The sequence below is a fragment of the Sinohyriopsis cumingii genome, chromosome 7 (assembly GCF_028554795.1).
Source record: "Sinohyriopsis cumingii isolate HCF-2022 chromosome 7, ASM2855479v2, whole genome shotgun sequence".
NCBI lineage: Eukaryota > Metazoa > Mollusca > Bivalvia > Unionida > Unionidae > Sinohyriopsis > Sinohyriopsis cumingii.
The window spans coordinates 74,828,405-74,850,706 of record NC_142967.1 but is presented as its reverse complement, the minus strand read 5'-3'; the positions used below and the strand labels follow the sequence as shown (position 1 = coordinate 74,850,706).

The window sequence follows — 22,302 nt, the reverse complement described above, 5'->3', positions numbered from 1 at the left end:
AGATCTTGCCTCCCCTCCCCCCGCCACATAAATTTTAAAATTTAATATAACTTCTAACCCTGTTCTTTCCTTCTTGAGTTTGTGCATCTGATGTTTGTTTCAGTCTAGGCAAAAATTCCAGTTAACATTCCTTGCTGTTTTCATCGTGCTCCTTCCCTTTTGGTTCTCCACTTCTGTTGGGATATATTTTTGGAAAGGAGAGAAAGAGAGAAACACAAGAGTTACTCTTTAAGTTTCAGTGCAATCTCCTATCTCTGCACCACCCAGTTAGGGAACATACAAGAGATGGAACAATTGTCACCAAAGAATTCACTATGCCAATTGCAGGTTATTTTCTTTATTCTCCTGGCCAGGCAAATTGTAGGCAGTTGTATGCCCCTTTTTTCTTAGACAGGCAAGCAAGGAGGAGAAAGAAGAACACATGAATATATATATATATATATATATATATATATATATATATATATATATATATATATATATATATATATATATTGGTTACAGAAAACTGTCCCACCAAAGTTTGGTCACTGTTATCTTTAATTCACACCTCAGTAAGTTTTGAGTTTGGTCTGTTTCTTAGTTATTGTTGTCTACAGATTGATTTGGCATTTGGACGTAATTTTGGGAAGAACTGTGGCCAAATAACTTGGAACTATATTTAACACTTTAGTAAATTCACTCAAGTTCTGTTAGTTTTGTGGGCAATTTAGATCACAGCTGCTTTAGGTATTGTTGGCTGGGGAGTTGTACAACTCTTTGTGTTGATACATTTTGATGATTACAGCACTGAACTTCCAAACTTAAGTTATCTTGTGGTGCATTCATATTCCATGAAGATGTTGCTGATTCTTATATTTTCAGGATACCGCCACTGCCGTCGACTTCCCAGTATAACCCCTTTGGAAGTGACGTGAAGAACACAAAGGAAGAAGGCAGATGGAAGAGGAGAGAAACATCCCCAGATTCTGAACCCGAGTCTATCCCACTGGCTCTTCCAGAAACCAAACCAAAGGTATACTGTAGATCTGGAAAATAAATGTATACACATGTTTTAAATTAAAATATATCAGTAGGCTAAAAACAATATCGCCACAGTGTCTGAATCACATTTGGAACTACTTTTTTTCTCCATTTGGGAAGTGTATCTGCCCTTTTGTGTAGTATTTAGACCCCACACTTCCATATTTAGGCCATTTAATTTTTTCACCTGCTCCTTTGATCTCTTTTTCTCTCTCCCTCCAAATTAGAATGGCCAGATGTTAAAATGTGTCAGCTGTAAGCCTTCAATCAGTTATCATCAGTTATAATCCAGAAATGCCAAAAAACAAATTCCTGACAGCAAAAGGTTGACTTCCAATATTACCATTTTATGATTAAGTTTTCTACATGAACCAGAACTTTCCATAACCTGTTCCAGTGTTTCACCCATACACTATTGTATACCTGTAATACTCTATAACCTTTTTAGAACCAAAACTCCGGAAAAAATTTAGTAGTACAATTTTGTAATTACCGGTTTTAACACATAGGACATTTGTGTTTGAAAACGATGGATAAATCAAGACATTGATTAGTGCTGATTGCAAACTGAAATGTGACAATCAGAAATTGTATGTATCTGTTGATGAGCATTACTGCAAGCTTGACAAGGCCACAAAATAATTTATGTTGGAATATAGAAATAAACAAAATGAAGAAAATCCTTGCAAGTAAATTTGACAATCATTCAGATATTTTATTTAAAGATGTTATGCTCTGAAGTCTGTCATATACAACTGCACAGTTATATATTTAGTTACCATGCCCCAAAAGTATCAATCTGTGCATGAAATGTGTTAAGAAAAATAAAAATACACCATTTTCGTATGAATACAGTCATTATTTTGACAACACAATTTGAAGAATGATATATACAAGCTAAGTTTGTAAAAACAATGTTGTCCCAAAGTTATTGTAAAATGTTAATTGCATTGGCACAGAATGGAGAAAACTCATGCAAATTGATGACTTTGCCTTTAAAAATATATAATCAGAAGAAAACCTACATTTTTTTTGTTGATACATGGAAGTATTGATATTTCTTTCATGGAGTGGAAACACTTTGTATGTTGTGAAGTTTACTTGTGACAATACAGTATTTCCTCTCGAGGTTTATTTATTTATTAGGCTTTTCAGTTGTATCACTATATTCCTGAGAATGCATTATGGCACAAAATTCAGGCATCAGTAGGGTAATGAGTGAGTTAAAGCTTGCAAATATGATTAACTGTTGATGAGTAATATAAAGCAGTGTGTTTTACGATCACTGAGTGACATAATTCGGTCCTAATTAGGATTTGCATTGTGACCTCACATCAGCCAGTTCATGCAGGCTTTGGTTAGTATGGGGATGTGTTTTACTTGAATAGTCAGCTACACTAAAACAGACAAATTAATACTTTGAGAGGTTCTTCAAAATTATTGACATTAAAAAAGTTGTTATAAGTTTTTAAGATGACAAATTACTGAAAGATGGTCAAAATTACTGACAGATTTTTGTAAACTACTGGTAAAGATCGTCAGGAGATACAGATCTGTAAGGCGATGTTTTATTTGTTTGTAATGGGATAAAAGTATTTTCTGATGCAAATAATGTGCATACTTGTTTATCATTGAATTGATGTGACACGTTATATTTTAAAATGCTGCATAATATTGAGGACAAACATAGAGTGCTTAGCAAAACTTTCTGTGTTTCCAGGTTGCTGAAACAAAGAAAGAAAAGGAGGTGCCTGTACAACCTGTCAAAGAAGGTTTGTTTTCTGATATGTATACTTTACCTAACTTTATTATTTAATTGCTGTTTGAGTTGTAGTGAACCATTTATTTCTCATTCATTGGATTGTTTTAACTATTTCCCTTTAAACATAATTATGGGCTAAGTTCTTGTGAAGGAAGATTGCCTATGGACTATTGCTCAGTGTGGTAATACATACATCATTGATATTTAACTAACATTGATAAAGAGCTCTGGAATTTATAACACATATTTACTACTCACCAAGAATCATATAACTTAGAATATTGCCACCATGATGAATTTAGCAATCATTTTAAGGTGGGACATGAATGCAATTTGTTCAGGAGATATTATTTACATGAAGTTTCATTCTGGATGCAGGTCCTGGGATGGGACAGGGTAGGCTTAAAAGGAAATAAATAAAAATGGATATATATGATGGCAAGCATATCTCGTTTCACGTTTGAAATGACCACATTAAATTATTTAAATGACAGATACAGTAGAAGAGAGAAGGCAGAGGGAAAGAGCTGAAGCAGCAAGAAAGAAGAAAGAGCGAGAGGAAGAGGAAGCTGCAGAGAATGCAGGTATTATATTGAGGTGGTTAAGGCCAAATTTGGGGAACAAGAACAAACTTAAAGACCTAATAATGTTTCCTGCCTTAAATATTTTTAGCATCTTTTTTATGTTTTCTAATTTTATGGTGTTTTTTTTGTAATCATATCATTATATATGTTTTTTATGTTATAGGTGTTGTCTAATGTTGTAAAGCGCTTAGAGCTTCTAAAGATTAGGCGCTATACAATGTCCTCATTATTATTATTATTATTATTATAAACTATGGAGAAGGTTAAGGAGTTATACAGTAAAAACAATGTCTTGTTGTAAACAACAAATTGTGGAATTATCTTGAATTGGCTTTTATAAACAGCTTTTAAGAAGTATTTTATGAGAAATCTGGTAAATACTTTTAAAAAAAATTTCTTCAAAGTTTTTAGATTAGTACAGTGCGTCCCCACCATAACATGCCCTGCAATAACACGAATTCGGATATAACGTGGTTGTGGTGTGGCTCACATGAAAAAATATTTTTTGTTCCAAGTATGTGAAATAGAATATAAAAAATTTATTATCTTTTTGGGGAAGAAATCGCTTATGAATTAGAATATAATAAGATCGTGGTGTGGCCTGAAATTTGAAATACATGTACATGTATTTTTCTCATACTGAGAAATAGTGTGTACAATGTTTATTATCATTTTGAGGAAGAGTTCGCGTATGAATTTTAATATAATACATTCATGGCATAGCTTCTGAAATTAACAATTTCTTGAAGTGTTATGCCAAAATGAACATTATCGGAAATGTTACTTATTACTGATCCATGAGTAAAGCCAGCAAGTCGTTTTTGTGATTGTCTAATTCTGTATACAATCGTTGCTCAAACAATAGCCAACATGTGTTTCTTCTTTAACTGCATGCACAACCAAGCAGCAGACAATGCGGTGGTTGATAAAAAAATTCTCACAATTTAATAAACATCAAAAAATCAAAAGCCGCCAACATGTTTGCTGGGCTGGGCGATGCAATTAGAGGCAATTAGTTGACCAGTAAATAATGTCCGCTTAATTAGCTGGAAATTGAAAGGGTATGAAATTGTACATGCGTTCAGCTTAAAATTTATCAAAATGACTCGTGACCACTGCAGGCCTACTGCACTTAGTTCTCTTGTTTTACATGTGTGTGGTGTTTGTTTATGAATTTGTTATTAATTTTTTTATGCACGCTCAAAGCATGTGTTGACTGTTAATTATTCTTGCTGTAGTCATTCAAACGAATAGGCATACAGGTGTTAATTATTGGAAATTTGCAGTAGATAAATGTACACGGAAATGCATATGAGAAAATGTTAGCAGTATGAAATTTGTACAGACACTGTTCATAGACCCTGGAACCTAATGAACCATACATGTGCTTTGTCTTTCTTAACCTATTTTTGCTGTTAATTTTTCCCATTGAATTCAGACACATAATGATCTGTGACAAAATTATTGAACAGTTTAAATAGGTATGAAATTTTTGCAATGGAATTACATGTATTATGGATTAATTTTAAGCTCTGATGGTACAATATCAGAAGGCAAGTAAATGGTGTTAATACTCTGTTCATGCTGTATATTAGACGTTGAATTCAGACACAATGATCTGGGACAAAATTATTGAATATTGTAAATCTGTGTGCAGTTTTTCGATGGAATTACGTACATTATGGATGAACTGCATGCCACATCAGCACGATAGTAAACGGTGTTGATACCCTATTCATCATATACATTAGACATGAGCAAACGTATATATGCCAAAGATTTTTTTCTCAGAAAAAGGTAAAATACTTTTAAAAAACCCACATTAACACAAACCCCAAAATTAACGCGATCCAATTTTTTGGGCCCCAATTATTGCATTATAGCAGGGTTCCACTGTACATTTATGTAGCAGTAAATGTTCATTGAGCATTGCATATTATATTACAAGGAAAAATAAAAGATGCCAAAGTAGCAATGGGCCAACATGTCAAAAATGCCAAAGTAGCAATGGGCCAACATGTCAAAGATTGATGTTGTGTAGAACATCTTTTACATGTGGGACACATTGCTATTTTATTTTAATAAACAGAAGAAACTTTTATTAATGAAAGTATACCTCAGGTCACTCATAGGTGGAGTATGGGAAGGGAATTAAGCTGTTTGAATTTATTTCATGCTTTGACTATGTACGTTGATGGCTCTATTGTACTGTAATAGTTGTATAGGGACTGTCTGCATATTTTATTGAATTTTGAAGAAAAGTATATATATTATATCTGACAGGATGGACCTTTCCATGCATCATATGAAATTGTGGGCTTTGTTTAATTATATGCATATTAAGTCACTATAGCAAAAGTCATTGTTCAAAAAGATTCAAGAAACTTGTCAGATCTGGACTGGGATTAAAATTTTAATGTTCCTGCATGCATGGTTGCTCTGGGTGCAGTTGAGATAAAGGCCAAACTCAACAAATCAACATATATATTATTGTAAACAATGATATTAGAGTTTACTAGATGTCAGAAGCAAGTGAGTATATGTGATTTCCTGGAAGAAAATGGATATTTGAATGCTGGGTGAACAAAATTTAATCATCATGTATATTTTTCTGACTGGTTTTGAAGATATTACATAGAACATATGGTATATAGAAATCTGCTCAACTCAATTGTTGTCATGGCTACACATGATGCACATTGGTCTTATTGATGTTATTCTGAGTTTCCCGACACAAATGTGAATGCATTAACATTTACATTAGCCACAAGTTGAAGAATAATGTTAGAGGGCTTGTGATTGGAAACTTATTCCAGGCATTGTTTTGTTTCCCACTTGGCCATATTTCCTCTGAAAACTTTTGTTCCCCTAAATTGTTTTATGGATTATGTTGCTTTTAAGGCAGTTTACTACAACTGGGGGTTGGTACTTTGTCAGAGATAATTTCACTTAGATAGCATCCTTTTTGTTTATTTGGCTCAAGATAGCATCCTTTTTCTTATATAGAGAAATGGGCTTAAAAATAAAAACTATCGCGAAAAATATTTTTTGTGTATCTTTTCAAAAGTACACATTTTGAAGCAGTTCTTTCAGTTTTATACAGTTATTTACTATTGTAGTAGTTGCAACATAATTAAATATCGTTTGCAAATTATATTTTTTGTTTCACTGCAATTAGATCCATAATTTTAAAATTTTGACTGTAAAAATGAGATTAAAATAGTGTCTGGAATTGGAAAATAAATAAGGTTGTTTCAGGATGTTGATTTTGATTTTATAAGATATTCCAGGTTTAAGTATTCATAGACATCAGCTGTGTTGCTTAAACTAATATTCTGAATATTTGTTAGCAAAACCAATTATTAATTCATGTTTGAATTTTTAAATGAAGACTTGCCTATAAGAAAATACAAAAATTAATTTATTAAAAAATAAATTATTTTTAGTTGCTGCTTTTACATGTTGCCGAGACATTTAATGGAATGTAAATAAAGAAGGTATTAATTTATCTGAGCACCAAAAGTCTCCTATATGGTAAGCCATAAATTCGTCATAGATGGTGACATTTATTGAAGACAAAAACCACATTAGCAGATTTTTTATAATACATTGTAGAGGATGCTGATTGTTTAACATAGAAAAGCACAGGTAAGACTTGAGTAATTAACATGAGTTCACACTGAGATTGCCATCTGACAGTGTCTGCCTAATAAAAGAATTTTCTTGGTGAAAAGATTTATTGTAAAAGTTGTACAGGTCATGTAGGCATTCAGCACTGACTATTTCAGTAATAAGTGTTATATTTTAGAATTTGATTCTATATACCCTTAAATGGCAATTATTCACTTTATTAGGGTAGTCATACAGCTGTATTCCTTTGGAATGTCATTTACATGCCTTGAGAAATACATATGTCAAATCAGTATTAAAGTAAGTGGACATTTTTGGATAAGATCAACCGAAAGGTGTGATCCAGTACAATCCAGATTGAATATCACTTGTTGTGATGCCACAGTGAATGTTAACACATGTTGATAAACAAATTTTAACTATCCTATATCATGACAATTAAATTCGATGTGCTCTTTTCTTGACCACTTGACCCAGTTTAGTACCTGGCCATCATTGTAAAAGTCCTAAGTGATCATTTTTTTCTGGATATTTCTTGATGACAGTTAAGGTATAGAATATTTAATAATGAGGATTAAATTGACATTTGTTGATCAGAATTAAGAACAATTTATATTTAATTTGAGTAAATGCGCATATATGACCTGTGTGACTTTTACTGTAATTATTGAATGTAGTAAGTGTTAAATAAATGGAGAACATACAACATAGTGCCTCAAAAATATGCAAGTAAACAGAAAAAATTGTGCAGCATACTCATTTTCCCTTTGCCAGAAATATTCACATGATATAAACTTTTGCGCCAGTTAATCCTTTTCTTTCAGTGCAAAATTAGTATTTGTACAGGTCAACACTCTGCGTCACCTTTTTGTTCTATACGAGTACATTTATAATCTTAAGAGTGATATCATTGCTATGATGGAGTTTATTAATGTGTAATTGACACAGTTCTTAGCTTTATCCTTTGTGTTTAAAACTGACACATTTTCTATTGAACTATCAAACTTTCAGCTTTGCTGGTTATGGTATGGTTGATTTTATATTGTCAGTTGGTCTGTTGTCACTGTCCTAATATTGTAGAAAGATAACCATGAAGCTTTACCACACGCATTCATCCCACGGTCGGGTTGATCCAAAATGAAAATGATTCCATTCAGACATCCAGAATGGTTGCCACAGTGGCCGTCTTGAAAATCTAGTTGCTACTTCTCCTGAATTGATAGTCAGATTAACATGAAGTTCTCACTGAAAGACTTTATGTGCTTAGATTGAAATGAAAAAGGTACCACTTGGATATCCAGTATGGCTGTCACAGTAGCTATCTTGACAATCTTGTTATTGTTGCTCTTTCAGAATGAAGAATCATATTGACATGTGGTTTTTTTACCTGATGATTTCTTATGTTTAATTTGTTCTGAATGAAAATGTTATTGCTTGCACTTTGAATCTTTTTTTGACTACTCAAAAGGGACAGATAGTCATATCAGCATGGATTTTGTAACTAAAACTTCTTTGATGTCTTGGTCCTGAATGAATATGATGTCCGTAGGAGCCATGTTGAAAATCTTACAATCAGTGCTTCCTTCTCTTGAATGAGTGGTCTTATCAACATGGGGTTTTCAATGGACTACTTTTTTTGATCTTATGATGTCTAGCTGGATGTAAAGGAAAATGGGTTTAATCTGGCCTCCTATTAGACAACTATGATGGCTAGTTTGCAAATCTTGTTTTTGCTATTTCTCCTAGATGGCTGGTCATATTAATGTTCTACTATCAGCATAATATTTATTGTGTAGAGATGGTCCTAAATGCAAATGGTTCCAGTCCGATCTCCATTAAGCCACCATGGAAACCATCTTGACAATTTTATTATCTTTGCTCCTTCAAAATACAATGTCATACCAACACAGGGTTTTCTTTTTGCTATTCCTCCTTGATGGTTGGTCTTATTAACATTATGCTTTCATCAAAATATTTTTTATACTGTTGGTCCTCTATGAACATGGCACCAATTTGACCACCATAGCACCTTCCTGAAAATCTTGTTGAGAAGTCATTTTTGAAATCGGGTTTTCATCAGAAGAATTTTTATGGTGTCAAGTTGGTTCTACATAAAATGGATGCAAACTAACCCCCAGTGGCCACCATGATGGCCATCTTGAAAATATATTCTGTTCTCCGATGAAATGGATTGCCATATCAACAAAGGTTTTACTAGAAAGACTTATTATTAAGTTGTTCATAAGTGAAAATGGTACCAGTTGTACATACAATATAGTTGCCATGACCACCATATTGAAAACTGCTACTTCCTCTGAATGGATGATCATATTGACATGAGTTTTCACAAAAGTTTGTAATAATGTCTACTACATCCTAAATGAAATTGATGCCACTCTGACAACCAATATTTGCACCAGAGTGGTGAATTTGGAAATTTTGTTGCTGAAGAATATTGGAGATGGTTTCAACACTCGGCACTTAAAAGGAAGAAATGGTTTTGTCTTAAATTCCTGGAAGTTCTTTTCAGCAAGTAAAGTGTCAGTCCCTTCAAGGGACTCTTGTTAAAATGTCATCCATGCTCTGACTTATCACACAGAAGGCCTTAATGTATTCTAATATTTTAACAGGAATAAAAATGGAATGCCCAATAAACATACACGATACAGAATTTGATCTCATGAAATGAGTAATTTTTTGTTTGCAAAATGTCAAGGACAGGATGTATTATATTATAGGCAGTGCCATTGTGGGATTTGTGCTGATTTCTAAAAATAATCATGTTGCAGAATAATGCATTGCATTAAAATCACTCATCATGTCTTCAATCCCTACCATTATGTGCTGATTTCTAAAAAAAGCAAGTGCAAAATCAACACATTGCATGAAAATCTCTTATCATGTCTTCAGACCCTACCATTTTTTATGTGCTGATTTCTAAATGAAATCATTGTGCAAAATCAACACATTGCATGAAAATCTCACATGATGTTTTCAAACCACACTATTGTGCTGATTTATTAAAAAATGTTGGTGCAAAATCAACACATTGCATGAAAATCTCACATGATGTTTTCAAACCACACTATTGTGCTGATTTATTAAAAAATGATGGTGCAAAATCAACACATTGCATGAAAATCTTGCATGTTTTCAAACCTCACCATTATGTTCTGATTTCTATTTTTAAAAAATCATTGCAAAATCGACATATTGCATGAAAATTTTGCATCATGTTTTCAAACGTTACTATTATTTTTCAATAAATCCCACCTATATGCTACACACACCCCTTTTAACATAGGTCAGAAATTTTCCCCCATATTTTTAATTTTTAGAATATACTCTGCAACAGCATTATTAAGGTATATTGGGTCCACAGTGAACTTAGCGTGATTTGTGTCATAATACATTGTTTCTGAGCATGTGAGCAGGAATCGTTTACATTAAGTTTATTGAAAGTATATTTTTTGTCATGTCTGGTATTTAACAGCTGTATTATATGTTATGTCTAAAAATTGGAACAATTTTATGCCAAAAGCTCAAGCTTCTGATCATGTTCAACCCCCAACAGAAATGACACTTGATGCTCTACTCCTGACACAAGTCATAAAATTAACATTGTACTGAATTTACCTAGTAAGCATTTTTCTAATTACGTATATCAGTTTGGTGTTAGATATTACATATGTGAATCTGATGAAATATTGAAAAGCATCTGGAAGAAAGGCTGATGTTTTTTACAACATGTATATACAACCACTTTTTGATCGTCTGATGTCAAATAAAGCACATTCTTTCTGAGAGCAGCTGATGAATAGCATGTAAGTATATTTTTTTAGCAGTGTTACATCTGTTACTACCTGTGTCTGTGTCAGATTGTAGTTCAAGACAAATATAATAGCGCTGTTAGTGACTAAATGGTGGGGATTTTAATTGCTTGGTATTTATACAGAAATGCATTTCAAAATGGTTTGAATTTTGGTTAGATTCCAAAAACTTGATGTAATCAAGCCACTGTTAATGCTGGATCAAGTTTCATTTAGTGTCCTTTGTAAACGTGTTCATCGGATTTTTAAGTGGGAATGATTTCATAAGCAATTATTTCAGGAAAAAAGATGAGATAGCTGTCATGTTGAATCAAATATCCTGTTATTTTTATATTAGATAGCTGAGTTGTAACATTTATCCAAATCCACAGTACCTGATTTTGTGTATTGTGATTTGTCAGATTTTTTTAAATTTAAAACAGTCTTTGATATTTATTTAGTGATGAATAAGTAAAAGTTATTTTTATTACAGGAAATTAAGAAGAGATAAGTGTCATATTTAACCACTAATAGTCAAAGATCAATTTTTTATTAGATAGACAAGATGTAACACATACTCGAGTCCACAGTGTCTGGTTTTGGGCCCATTGTTATGTCTCATCAGCTTTTTACAAATGTAAATAACATGCTTTTGTCATTGACTTGCGGATGATTGAAAAAAGCGAGATACTAAGCACCAAGATTGTTATTATACATTTCTGATAGTTAATTTTTGCACACTAGACATTTTTTGATAATTAAATTACTGTGTAGACATTTTATGTTAGCTTTTTTCAGTGTATAGATGTGTTCTTGTGGTCTGTTATTTTTATTGTATAGATAGTGTTGGTAGTTAACCTTTCTAATGTATAGACATGGTCTGATAACTAACTTCTTTATTGTACAGGCCTGGTTGATTGTTAACTTTTTTATTGAATAGATCAGTGCAGCTGGTTACATTTTTTATTGTATAGACATGTCCAGATTGTTATCATTTTTGCTGTATAAATGAACATATTTTTATATTTAACTTTTTTCTACTGTAAAGACATATTTTCATTGATACTTTTTAACTGCATTGAATCTTTTTTGTTGTTTGCTTTTTTGCTGATAAACATGTTCTGACAGTTAACATTTTCACTGTATAGACATGTTCTTATAGTTAACTTTTTTGCAGGTGATTAGTGTACCAGAAGATCCATCTGTTGAAGGGCCCCTGGTCACCTACTTGACAGCCTTTTCAGACAAAAAAGTGTTTTGGCTTGGGATGATGAAGCACAATATAAAATGATATTATCTTTTAACTAAAACAACCAAACTTTTTGAAAACCCTAGAGAAGTGGACTAAGTTACTTGCATTTTGAAGAACTTGAATCTGTCATGATCTAAATGAAACCATTTGTCCATATGACATGTTTTAGTTTACAATAAGGATGTAAATAAAATTATGTTATAAAGTAGAAAGTGTTTTTGAGTGTCAGTATTCTTGTTTGGGGGATTTTATACCCTCATTATGATTTAACAGGCGTACAGAAGTATGAATGTATTACTGGAAATGAATCCTTTCTGGTCAAGATTCACCAATCATCTCAAGAATCTAAGGCAAAGATTGTTATTAAACAGTGTATTTTTCTTTTGGTAACAACTGAGAGAAATGATTTGAGCTTTCTCCCACTTAGAAGAGGCTTTTGGCTCTGCATTATCAGACAAGTTATGTCATTGTCAGAATTAAGTAAAGTTTGATACTGTACAGTCATATTTCATTGAAGCTTCCTTCCACTTAGTCTTGTGTCTCTGCATCAAGCATAGTTCAGATGAGTATCATGTCATAGTTATAATTAAGTTAAGTTCACTGCCGTACAGACATACTTCAGTTTAACTCCCACCCACTTAGAAGAATCTTGTAATGAATGTCATGACATATTCAGAATTATGCCAATGCTGTGCAGTCATACTTCATTGGAGTTTCTTCCCACTTGGTCATGTGATTCTGCAGTATGCATAGTTCAGATGAATGTCATGACATATTCAGAATTATGCCAATGCTGTGCAGTCATACCTTATTGGAGTTTCTTCCCACATGGTCATCTGATTCTGCAGTATGCAAAGTTCAGATGAATGTCATGACATATTCAGAATTATGCCAATGTTGTGCGGTCATACTTCATTGGAGTTTCTTCCCACTTAGTCATGTGACTCTGCAGTATGCATAGTTCAGATGAATGTCATGACATTCAGAATTATGCCAGAGCTTTATAGTCATACTTAAGTGAAATTTCTTCCCACTTAGTCATGTGACTCTGCAGTATGCATAGTTCAGATGAATATCATGACATATTCAGAATTATGCCAATGCTGTGCAGTGAAATTTCTTCCCACTTAGTCATATGACTCTGCAACATGCATAGTTCAGATGAATGTCATGCTATGGTCAGAATTTTGCCAAGTTGACTGTTGTACGGTCATACTTGAATAATTTTAATGCTGATAATCCAGTAGTATGGATAATCTCAGAATAACCGTTTAGTCTAGTGTAAAGACACTGTATTATTTTTGTGGGGGATAAATCAAAAGGGGTAACTGGTACAAAATAATACAGATCTAGTATAATAAAATTTGACCTCGAATATAGCGATGCTGGAACCTAGGTACTTGGATTATCTTGCTTCTGTGAATTTTGTACAACTTTAATTTTTGTAAACAGTTGGTATGGAGTAACTAATTGAATATTTGTGACAAACAAAGAGAGTGCCTGTGAGAATGACAAAGTTGTGTTGAAAGTAAGATAATCCAGGCATTTGGTATTAGTGCAGATCTGGATAAGCTAAATCATTTAGTTGACAGTGATACAAGATAACCTATGCTTCATTCCAATATGGTTAAGTAACACCATTTTATAAGTTATTCTTTTGCACTACACACAGGCATAAATAAGCTTGAGAGTGCTTTTGCTAATTGAAAATTCAACACAGTATGAAAATTCAAGGAGAAAAATACCGTAGATAATGCAACAGAACAAATGTGAAGCTATCGGTTGATATTCTGCAAGTTGAACAGTTATAAACAGATTAAACCTCAGAAATTAAAATAGAAACATTTTGATTTTTTTAGTCAGGGTCCTCTGTTTAAAACAGGAAAACATGGGATATTTTGAGTGTTGTATCTGTGCATATTAATTGCAATAGTTGTGTGACGAGTATGATTGTGTCACTACCCAAAGGTCACTTGTTCAAGTAAACAACAACATTGTAAAATTCATATAAAAGTATAATGTTTGATCCAAGCACTGTGTATTTTTTTTATTCCTGGTGACTGCAGATCCTCAAAATGGGTTGGCTTTATTTTCCTTATAATGTATTACCCGCTGGTTAAGTGAGTTTTACATTACATTTCTAGTCCAAAACCTTATGTTTGGTAATGTGATGGGCAGGAAGAACAGAAGAAAAAAATAGTTAAAATAGACCCCATTTACAAACTTTAATTCCGTCAGCGAAAATTATGTAATGAGATGCGAGTGCTTCTGATGATAAACATTGAATTAAAAATTCTTGTCATTGATATTAAGTGTGGACAAAATACGACCTTCCTAATTTAAGTTATAATAATTCTATCAGCAGCAAAATACAGATGTGAACATTGTATGTCTAGTAGAGTATTTCTTATTGATGATTTCATTTAGAAGACCATTGAACATAACTTCATTATCATTTGTGAAAAAGCAAATGTGGTGTCCTGTTACATGGGCAAAATAATAATGAATTTTTGTACACTAACCTAAATGTAGGAAATAAGATTTGTTCAATGCTTTATCAGTAATTACACAATCACAATATCAGTTGGATATTTTCAATGATGAAAAAATTGAAGGATAAATTTGTAATTGGTGTTGCATGTTTGGTAAACCTCAAAAGTTTTATTTATAATATAAATGAGGAACTATCTCCTTTGATATAGAAAAAAAATAGCTTGTTTAAGGTGTTTTAGAATTGAGTAATACTTGCAATATGTGGTGACTTTAAAATTGTTAAAAAAGTTTGTCTGGGATGTAATATAAATGTTGTAATATCAAATTCTGTATCATATATGCACCATCAGTCAGTTATTTCTCATTTTAACCCGAATTTGTCTACTTCATTTGCAGGAGAATGATTTTATTTGGTATAATGATTTACCAGGATGTGAACCTGAAATGAATGTTCATTTTGGATGCAGGTCCTGGGATGGGACAGGGTAGGCTTAAAAAAGTAAATAAACAAAAATAGATACATATGATGGCAACCATCTCTTGTTTCACATTTGAACCGTTTGTTTATATTTTAACTGTTTTTCAGCCCTGGAGGTGAACTTGGAAAATCTAGTGTTGTCCTGCACAAACAAGAGTAAGCAGGCCATTGAAGTCCAGAATCGAGTGTTAGAAAGCACCAAAAGCCATGTCCAGTTGCTGAAGAAAGCCATGGATGACACCGCCAATGTAAGTGATATTGCATATCACGATGTGGCTTGCATTTAAAGCTACTTACACTTCTCCCGCTGTCAGTTTACACTGAACACAGTAACAGCTGAAATAGTAGTCAGTCAGTTCAGGTTAGTCCATTTAAATTTACCCCTCGCCCCATTCACCCTCCTAGCATACGACAATGTGATAATGTAATCATAAAGAGTGGCAAAAAGATCATTATCATACAAAAAATTCACTGGATCATGCCAGGAAAGTGAAGTTGATTTCATCTTGTCTCAGATTAAAAACTACCAATCCTAATATTTCGAATCAATGATCGGCCTACCATAGTAAATCTTGCATGGGCTTTAGTTTTAAAACTTGAATAACTTCAGTTTTACCACCTGCCATACAAATATGAAAATCATTGAAGTAGGTGAAATTGAAGCTTTTTTTTGACCAAAAGACAGACCTATGTGGAGATCTGATATACACCAGTAACGGGTCATTTTCTTTAGACGTTGGGTTTCACAAATCAGGTCACAATTTTCAAATGTCAGAAAGTGACATATGCCATTTGGAAAATATAGTTATTAATGATAACTCTTTCAGACATAACTTTGCAGTATTTTATTTGATAGGGTACTAGAAATATGTGGACTAAAAATTCAGAAAGACACAGTAAACTTTTATTGGTGTATACAACTGTGAAGATCTGAATTTTATCAGATTTAAGAAGTTTCTAGATTAAACAGTATGAAAAGATTAATAAATTTTTCTATATTTTACCTGAAAACTTGGTGGGTTGAGCAGATTTGCTTTTCATGAGTATTGCTTCTGATTTTCAACAACATTGACTTATTCAAGATTTCAAATTTACAATATTTTCATAAAGTTTGGTGAGTATTTTGTTAAGCTTAATACCATTTAACTTGCAGATCTATTTAAACACCAGTTGTTGACAAAATTATTTTTCCAATTAGATGGTTCGTTAATAAGCAGTAGAAACCATTAAACCAATTTGAGATACATGTAGAGACAAACTTGGTATTACTGCTACTAATAGGTCTTTTATTTGTTTAAAGCCATGTTAGAGAAATGTGAATTTGGCTTCTATCATTTTATCAAGAGAGAAAGCAATCAATCCTATGTCTCCCACTGAATCCATTTTAGCTGCAAAGCAGTATACCAAATATGAAATTGGTTAAATACTATTGAAAGAAATTGGTTTGAATTTTATATTTTTTGTGTGTCACAATAGCCAAATAGCCAAATGCTCCAATAGTCACAAACAGGAAGCTGCATTGAAATAATTAATGGTCTTAGATCTGTATTACAATTAGTTTATTGATGCGTCATTTCCATATGACTTGATTATATTTTCCATCATGATAAAAATGTTGTTTTTATATTTTACCTTACAAGAATGATCAATTAAGAGGACATGTGGATACAACCACACAGAATGCCTTACATTTCTTAAACATTACAGATTTGACAATTTTCCAAATTATTATTCATTAAGACAATTTGCTGAAATCAGATTAATTAGAAACAATTACCAAACTTCCTCAGTTAATGACGGAACCATAATTTGAGCTGTAAACTACAATGCGCAGTGTCAGATAGCTTCATGTTATAAATGCTCCTTTCCTATGCTGTAATTTACATCATCCTCTGATGCTAGTTTTATAACAGTGTTTATAATGGTCACTATCTTTATTTCTAAAGAACATCTGCTCAAGCTAATTCTTTATTAGAGAGAGTCCATTTTAGTTTCCAAAGGGTTATATTATTTGAAACAATTTTATCTTGTGATGAATGAAAGAATTAAAAAGACTTTCCCAGTCGGAAAGAACCATACATTAAATGACAAGTCCCATACAGTATAAATGCAGTCAGAATTGAACTGATGTTCGTAGCTGTGTACATGTATATTCAGCCTTATGACTTGGTCATTACGTTTCATGGACTAAACACATGGTTCACATTTAAGTGTAAATTCAGTGTAGTTTTTTTATAAAATTTTTAAACAGAAGCAGCTGACATCAGGAATTTAAATGGACTGACCTCAGAGGATTACTTTTCATGTTTTAACAGTAGCATAACTTTACACTGTTAAAGAGAAGATCAACAAGGTCTTGTCAGGTCTGTGCACAAGTTTGTTAAAAAAAATTTGAGTAAAGATAAAAGCATAAACCTGTTGCCTAATGTGTTAACCCGTTACCTCATGCAAGCGCTTTTGGATGCCTCTACTCCATTCATATGGAAGCACCTTTGGACGTCTCAACTCATTCGCATGGAAGCGCCTTTTGATGTCTTCTGTAAACATCAGCCATTTTAAGCTGGTTTTCATAGCGCCACCTTCGGGAAAACCCCTTATTAAATACTAAATTCATTTCTGTGAAAGACAATTACGTCCGATCACATGGTCACTGTTTATGGTCTGGTCAATAACTGCTATTTAAAGTAACTGGTTCGTAATCTCCACTCTCCAAAATGGAGGTCGCGGATTTCATTCAGTACTTACTAAGTTTTCACAGAATCACAACTATGAAAGATTCAATAACTTAGGTAAAGGCTCTGATATTGATATAGGCAGCAATTAGTTTTTATAAATTATCAAATTCAGATGACTTAGTGATGTAGACGCGGATAAAAAAACTTGTAAATTTCGAGTATGAGAAATGGCAGCTATGGTTGGTCACGTGGTCTCACTGAATTGACAGTGAACAAGTTCTCTCAAGATAATAAAGCACATAAAAAATTCTTCCGTGAAAAATAATTACACAGCTATAACAATCAGACTTTTAAATTTTTCCACACATAATAAATGTGGTCGTGCTACATGTCTGAGGCATGATGCCCCAGTGCTGGACATCACTATAAACTGCCACGCTGCAGACATCGTAGCAATATGACTGAAAAATTGTTAAAGCTACGTTAAAAATCCAAATCACAAATCATAATAGATGTGGAGAATTAAGTGAATAATACCAAATAATAATACCAAACATGTAAAATGGTTAAAATTGCTGTTAAGCGTAACATACACTGCATTGCTTAACAGTTAACATGCAGGCCTATGCATATGGAGTCGAATAGGTAACAGGTGTTCTATTTATAGCATGCTGCACTGGGTAACTTTGCTCTATGAGGTAAAGGGTTAATCAGCCTTTAGTAAATAAAAAATACAGTAGTATTAATACAGTTTTTGAGGCATTATGGCGATATTAATATTATCTATAAAACTAGGAAATGTGTCTAATCGTCTGATAACAATGTAGATAAATTGGCATCTCTCTTATTAAGAGCATGCTTTGCAGGGGTCATACCCAGTAAGCCACACCCATTTGATAGAGACCATGTCCACTGTGCGGTGGTAATCCTCAATGACTCAGCGAGAAAGTGTGGTGTGAAGAGCAATTCTCCAGAAGCTGCTATGGCAACTCCCTCAGGACATGTAGAAAGATGGTGGATTTTTTTTTCTTCTTAATCCTCTCCACTCTCTCTCCACCACCACCACATTGCATGAGCTTCCAAAAATACATGTGAGCTATACTGTATGTGCCAGTAGCCTAAATTACTGAATAAAGTATTATGATTAAAAGGCATCTCCATTTCCTAAGAAAAACAAGTGCTGTGTTTAAATCAGCTTAAATTCCTTTCAAAAGAAATTTTGGGTTGGTTTAAAACCGCTCAAAACTGGCTTATACTACTTTGAATCATACTATTAATGTTCTCTGAAAGCTCAGTTTGTATAGCCAGGATAAAGATTTAAAAAAGATCCAGTAGCCTAAGAGTAAAGTAATGAAAGCCAGCAAAGAATTAGAGTAACTTACCTTTGCAGACCAAATTGTTTAGTAACCTTGTATTTGCTTGCTTACATAGTTCATTTAGCACCATCTTGCAAGAAAGGCAAGGGCTAGATTCCTTCGTGACTGGCAGTCTTTAGCTGGTTTTGGCTGATTCATGATCAGTCATCATCTGTCTAGTACTACATTGTAAAATGTAATGATTTTTTGGTTGCCAGTATTTTGCTCTGATGCCTTTTACCATGTTTTTTGCAGCACAATCAAGTGGTTATGTTTCTCAAATTATTTTGACAACCATTTCTGTTGGTTGAATAGCATTGGAAGTGAAGAAATGCAGAATTTGGCTGAATAATTGATTTATTTTCTTTAATGTAAAGAATATGCAAAATCATTGTTTGAATACACCATTTTTGCTCTCATTTTTGCACAGATTTTGGACAAGGATGCTCAGTGGGAAGCAGTAGCTACTGCATTTGAGGCTAGGCAGGAAGCTGTGCAGGCCGCTCAGAAGGATGTCACTGCAGCCAGGTATTCCTGCTTTTTGTGAAATTGGGTGGGTTTTTTTTTTCTCAGGGTATAACAACTTTTTGCATGTGAAATTTTTTAACTTGTTGTGGTATGGTTTATATTCATACAAAATAATTTTTGTGTTTAAAAATAGAAGTGACTGTTACTATGACAGAATATATTTTGGATGCATTCCCTTATGTGGAAATAAAACCACTAAATTCTCATACAGAATTTCTATCCACTCTCAAACAAATTAAAAAATGTGTACAAGTTGAAATTAGAATGTCAGTCTTGGTAGAAATTTGTTACAATGAGTAATTTAATGTCAAATTTCTGACACTTTATTCTTGTGCCTACATTTTATAATGGGAAGCAAGACATAGAAATTTTGTTTGTTGGTGGCAGTGGTAGCAAGAGTATCTCCGATTTTGGTTCAAGTTGTTTGTTAGCATATGTTTCTGAAACCTGTTGATGGATTATGAAGGTATGACAGCTCATTCTGCATTTCATTTACTTGTTTGACATTGGGCTAAAGTCACAGTCAGATAAATTTTTATTAGTTTTGGTTAACATCTTTCATATGCTTATAGTTCCTAAACCTTTTGGTTGATTTTGTTTTATCTTGTTTGAACCAGCCTTTTGAATATGGGGTCATGGTTACACATTTTATGGAAATGCTTTGATTTGGGTTCAACATTCAGGCCCTGGCCTTCTTTTAGTTGTTTTTTTCTTCAGTTTAATTAAATTTCATCTTATATCTGGAAATGTATCAGAAAGGGATAATAATTCATTTAACCTGGGCTGGTTTATAGTCACGTCATTTACAGAGTTAGATCTTGAATAGGACAATGCAATGATAATAAAATTGGCTTTTCAGTCTGTAACTTGCTCAGTTTATTGTTGCCAAAGTCAGTACACTTGAAAATTGGACTAATTCCATTAAATAGCCTTCAGAAAGAATCCAGAAACATTGTCAATAGAACATATATGAAGAAACAGAGGTAAACCATATTTATTCCCTTTAAATATGTATATTTACAGAGGATCGTGAATGGGCAATGAAATAATATTGATTTTATGAAACGAGTTGAATAATGTCCAGCTTTCGTGATCCTTGGACATTATTCAACGAGTTTCATAAATTTAATATTAAATCATACCCATCCGAGATTCTGTTTATCAGATAGTTTTTGTTTTAATGGATATAGTTTAGAGAGAAAGGTGTAATTTTATTCATTCTGACAAAGATGCAGTTCCTTTAATTTGTTGCACTTAAATAGTCCCAAGTGCTAGTGGAACTAATACTGAGCAGTTCTGTAACCAGTAAAATTTGAAAGCTGATTTTTGTACAAACTATAAATCAAAGAGCAACTGTCCTTCCAAATCAATATAACATTTAGCACACACATCATTTTTCAGCTCATGTTCAGTACAATATCCCATAGTTGACTTGTATTAGGTTTGACAAGCCATGCAGTATACATCGATATCATTGAGAATGTTTACAGTGTTTCCCTGAAAGTGTGTCATTTCTATTTCCATGCATTCCAGTTATTAGATATATTCATGTGAAGGGATAATTACTGGTTGCAGAAATTAAAGATTTAATGTATTTTGACTGGATGTTTTTACATTATTTGATTTTGATCAGAGCTCTAGACATAGAAAATTTGAATTGCATCACAAAATTAAAAAACAGCTCATTGGAACTATTTTATTGTGTAAAAAATGCTGTGGTTAGAGAAGTTTCTGTCAGTTGGTAGACCCATCATATGCCCACATTCTTCTCTAAACTGACCATGCTTGTTATAGGGTGAATTCCATGTTAGTGGTACACTCACCCCCTTAACTGATACCCTTAATTTAATTTATAATCGGCCCCTGTTGGGTAAATTGGCCATATTCCTATAGATGTGACCTTTTTTCCCCAGTGTCCCCGGTCAATCAGTTTGAAAAAACGGCTGCCAAAATGTTGATTTTAACAGTAAAAACAAAGTTCCAGAAGTTGGAGTAAAGAAAATTCCCACTGATATCGCCAATCAGTAAATGGAATGATGTGCAAGAATTGTTTCTGTTATTGTATCATTTCAGAAATATATCTTTTCAATGCTATAAATGCAAGAAATTCAAAGCAAGGGAAGACATGCATTTTTCCTGATGTGTACCAGATGTACCTCTTCTTGCTCATGCAGCATGTACAGTTTGTGGTCTGATGACTCCTGGTTGGCCATATGGCAAGAATCAAGAACAGGCAAAGAGAAGAGGGCAAAAGCACACAAGACCACTATGGCTGTACTAGGTTTTCATCCCAAGGAATGCTAAAAATTTTTGAGAAAGCAATGTACCAGTCTGGTATTCATTGTGCTGGTCCAGAATACATTCCACTTCCTACCATACCGAACTCCAAGCATTGGATGAGATTGAAATGGTGGTTAACATGTCCACCCTGCCATTTTATTAGGTGGATAAAAATATGTTTCTTGCCATATTGTAGCTGGTCGAAATGTTGTTGCCATGTTTTTTATGCTCGATCTGGTCTCAATAAAAAATATTGTAACTGGTGGAAAATTCAGCCAGCCAACATGTCTGGGAGTGGACAGCCCAAATAGCTCCAGTCATTGACAGAGCAGCTCACAACAATGGCTAATGCATTGACTGTATCTGCCAATCTAGGCTTGATGCATCATCATGCTTGTTTACATGCCATGTTGCTAAAACTGCATCATGCCAT

General features: G+C 33.3%; 1 protein-coding gene across 1 annotated transcript in view; it reads left to right on the top strand.

Annotated features, from left to right (window-relative positions):
* LOC149795525 (MICOS complex subunit MIC60-like) overlaps positions 1 to 22,302 on the top strand; it is a 75,078-nt gene that overhangs the window by 25,694 nt on the left and 27,082 nt on the right. Inside the window, exons 4-8 of the mRNA XM_089965332.1 lie at positions 865 to 1,015; positions 2,744 to 2,795; positions 3,280 to 3,369; positions 15,140 to 15,279; positions 19,492 to 19,589. Of these exons, the coding sequence (XP_089821458.1) occupies positions 865 to 1,015; positions 2,744 to 2,795; positions 3,280 to 3,369; positions 15,140 to 15,279; positions 19,492 to 19,589 (531 nt within the window). The remainder of the gene's footprint in view (positions 1 to 864; positions 1,016 to 2,743; positions 2,796 to 3,279; positions 3,370 to 15,139; positions 15,280 to 19,491; positions 19,590 to 22,302) is intronic.